Here is a 1,244-nt window from a genome sequence, read left to right on the forward strand (position 1 = left end):
CGCTTCGATGATGGAGCCCTGGACCCCGGGTACCCACGCAACATCTCCGAGGGCTTCGAAGGCATCCCGAACAACATCGACGCCGCCTTCGCCCTCCCTGCGCACAGCTACCGCGGCAACGAGAGGGTCTATTTCTTCAAGGGTAAGGGGGGCAGCCCTCCCCGCTCCCGGGGCAGAGCCTGGCACCGGTGTCCATGCTCAGGACACCCCTCTACTGCTCCCCCCAGCAGCGCGTGTCCCCACTCATGTCCGGCGTGTCCTCTCCTAGACAAGTACTACTGGTCCTACGACTTCGCCCACCAGCCCACGCAGGCCGACTGCGAGAAGACCTCCCCCTCGGTCGTGTTCAACCACTACGCCTTCATGAACCGGGACAGCTGGGAGGACATCTTCCACATCCTCTTCGGCGGCAGGATGAGTAAGGGCTGGGCCAGGGAAAGGGCGGGCGGGTGCCAATATAGCCCGCTCCGACGGGGCACGAGGGGCGCGGGTGCCCAGGGAGGAAGGTGCGATGCCTGGGAGTGCGAGCAGGCTGGGTGAGCCTCCGTGCCGGGCAGGAGCACGGGCTGTGCATGGGACTGTGGTGGTTTAACCCCGGCCAGCTGCTAAGCACCACACAGCCGCTCACTCACTCTCCCCTCCCCCGCTGGGATGGCGAGGAGAACTGGAGGAAGAAAGCTCGTGGGTTAAGAACAGTTTAATAATTGAACATAAATGAAATAATGATACTAATAATACTGATGATACTAATAATACCAATAATATTACTACTAATAAGTAACAGAAATACTACTACTACTACTATGTAATGAAAATAATGGAAGAAATCCCAAATTATACAACTACTCACCAGCCCCCGACTGATGCCCAGCCAGTCCCCGAGCAGCCAGAGCCAGAGAGCCCCCAAAGCCCAACCTCCCAGCCCCCTCCCCCCCAAAGCCCAACCTCCCAGCCCACTCCCCCCAACTTATTCCATTTTATAGAAGAAAAATTTCTGGTTTATGGAAAGAAATGTCCCTTTGGTCAGTTGGGTCAGCTCTCCGGGCTGTGTCCCCATCCCAGCTTCAGGGAGAGAAGAAACAGGGAACATGGGGGCAATATCAGGCTGATAATGCCCTTGACTTGATACCAACATTGCTTGGCAACCACTAAAAACGTTAGCGTGTTGGCAGTCTCCTCAGCACAAACCCAAACCATGGCCTCGCACTAGCTACCGGGAGGAAAATTCCCTCTGTCCCCACAAA

General features: G+C 56.4%; 1 protein-coding gene across 1 annotated transcript in view; it reads left to right on the forward strand.

Moving 5' to 3' along the window:
* The window catches only part of VTN (vitronectin), a gene marked incomplete at both ends in the record, with an annotated part of 981 nt that extends 563 nt beyond the window's left edge, over positions 1-418 (forward strand). The window contains 2 exons of the mRNA XM_010153605.1: positions 1-142; positions 269-418. The exon at positions 1-142 is cut by the window's left edge and continues 15 nt beyond it. Coding sequence (XP_010151907.1) covers positions 1-142; positions 269-418 — 292 coding nt within the window. The remainder of the gene's footprint in view (positions 143-268) is intronic.
* Positions 419-1,244: the final 826 nt, after the last annotated feature.

Source organism: Eurypyga helias, unplaced genomic scaffold (assembly GCF_000690775.1).
Source record: "Eurypyga helias isolate BGI_N326 unplaced genomic scaffold, ASM69077v1 scaffold19426, whole genome shotgun sequence".
Lineage (NCBI taxonomy): Eukaryota > Metazoa > Chordata > Aves > Eurypygiformes > Eurypygidae > Eurypyga > Eurypyga helias.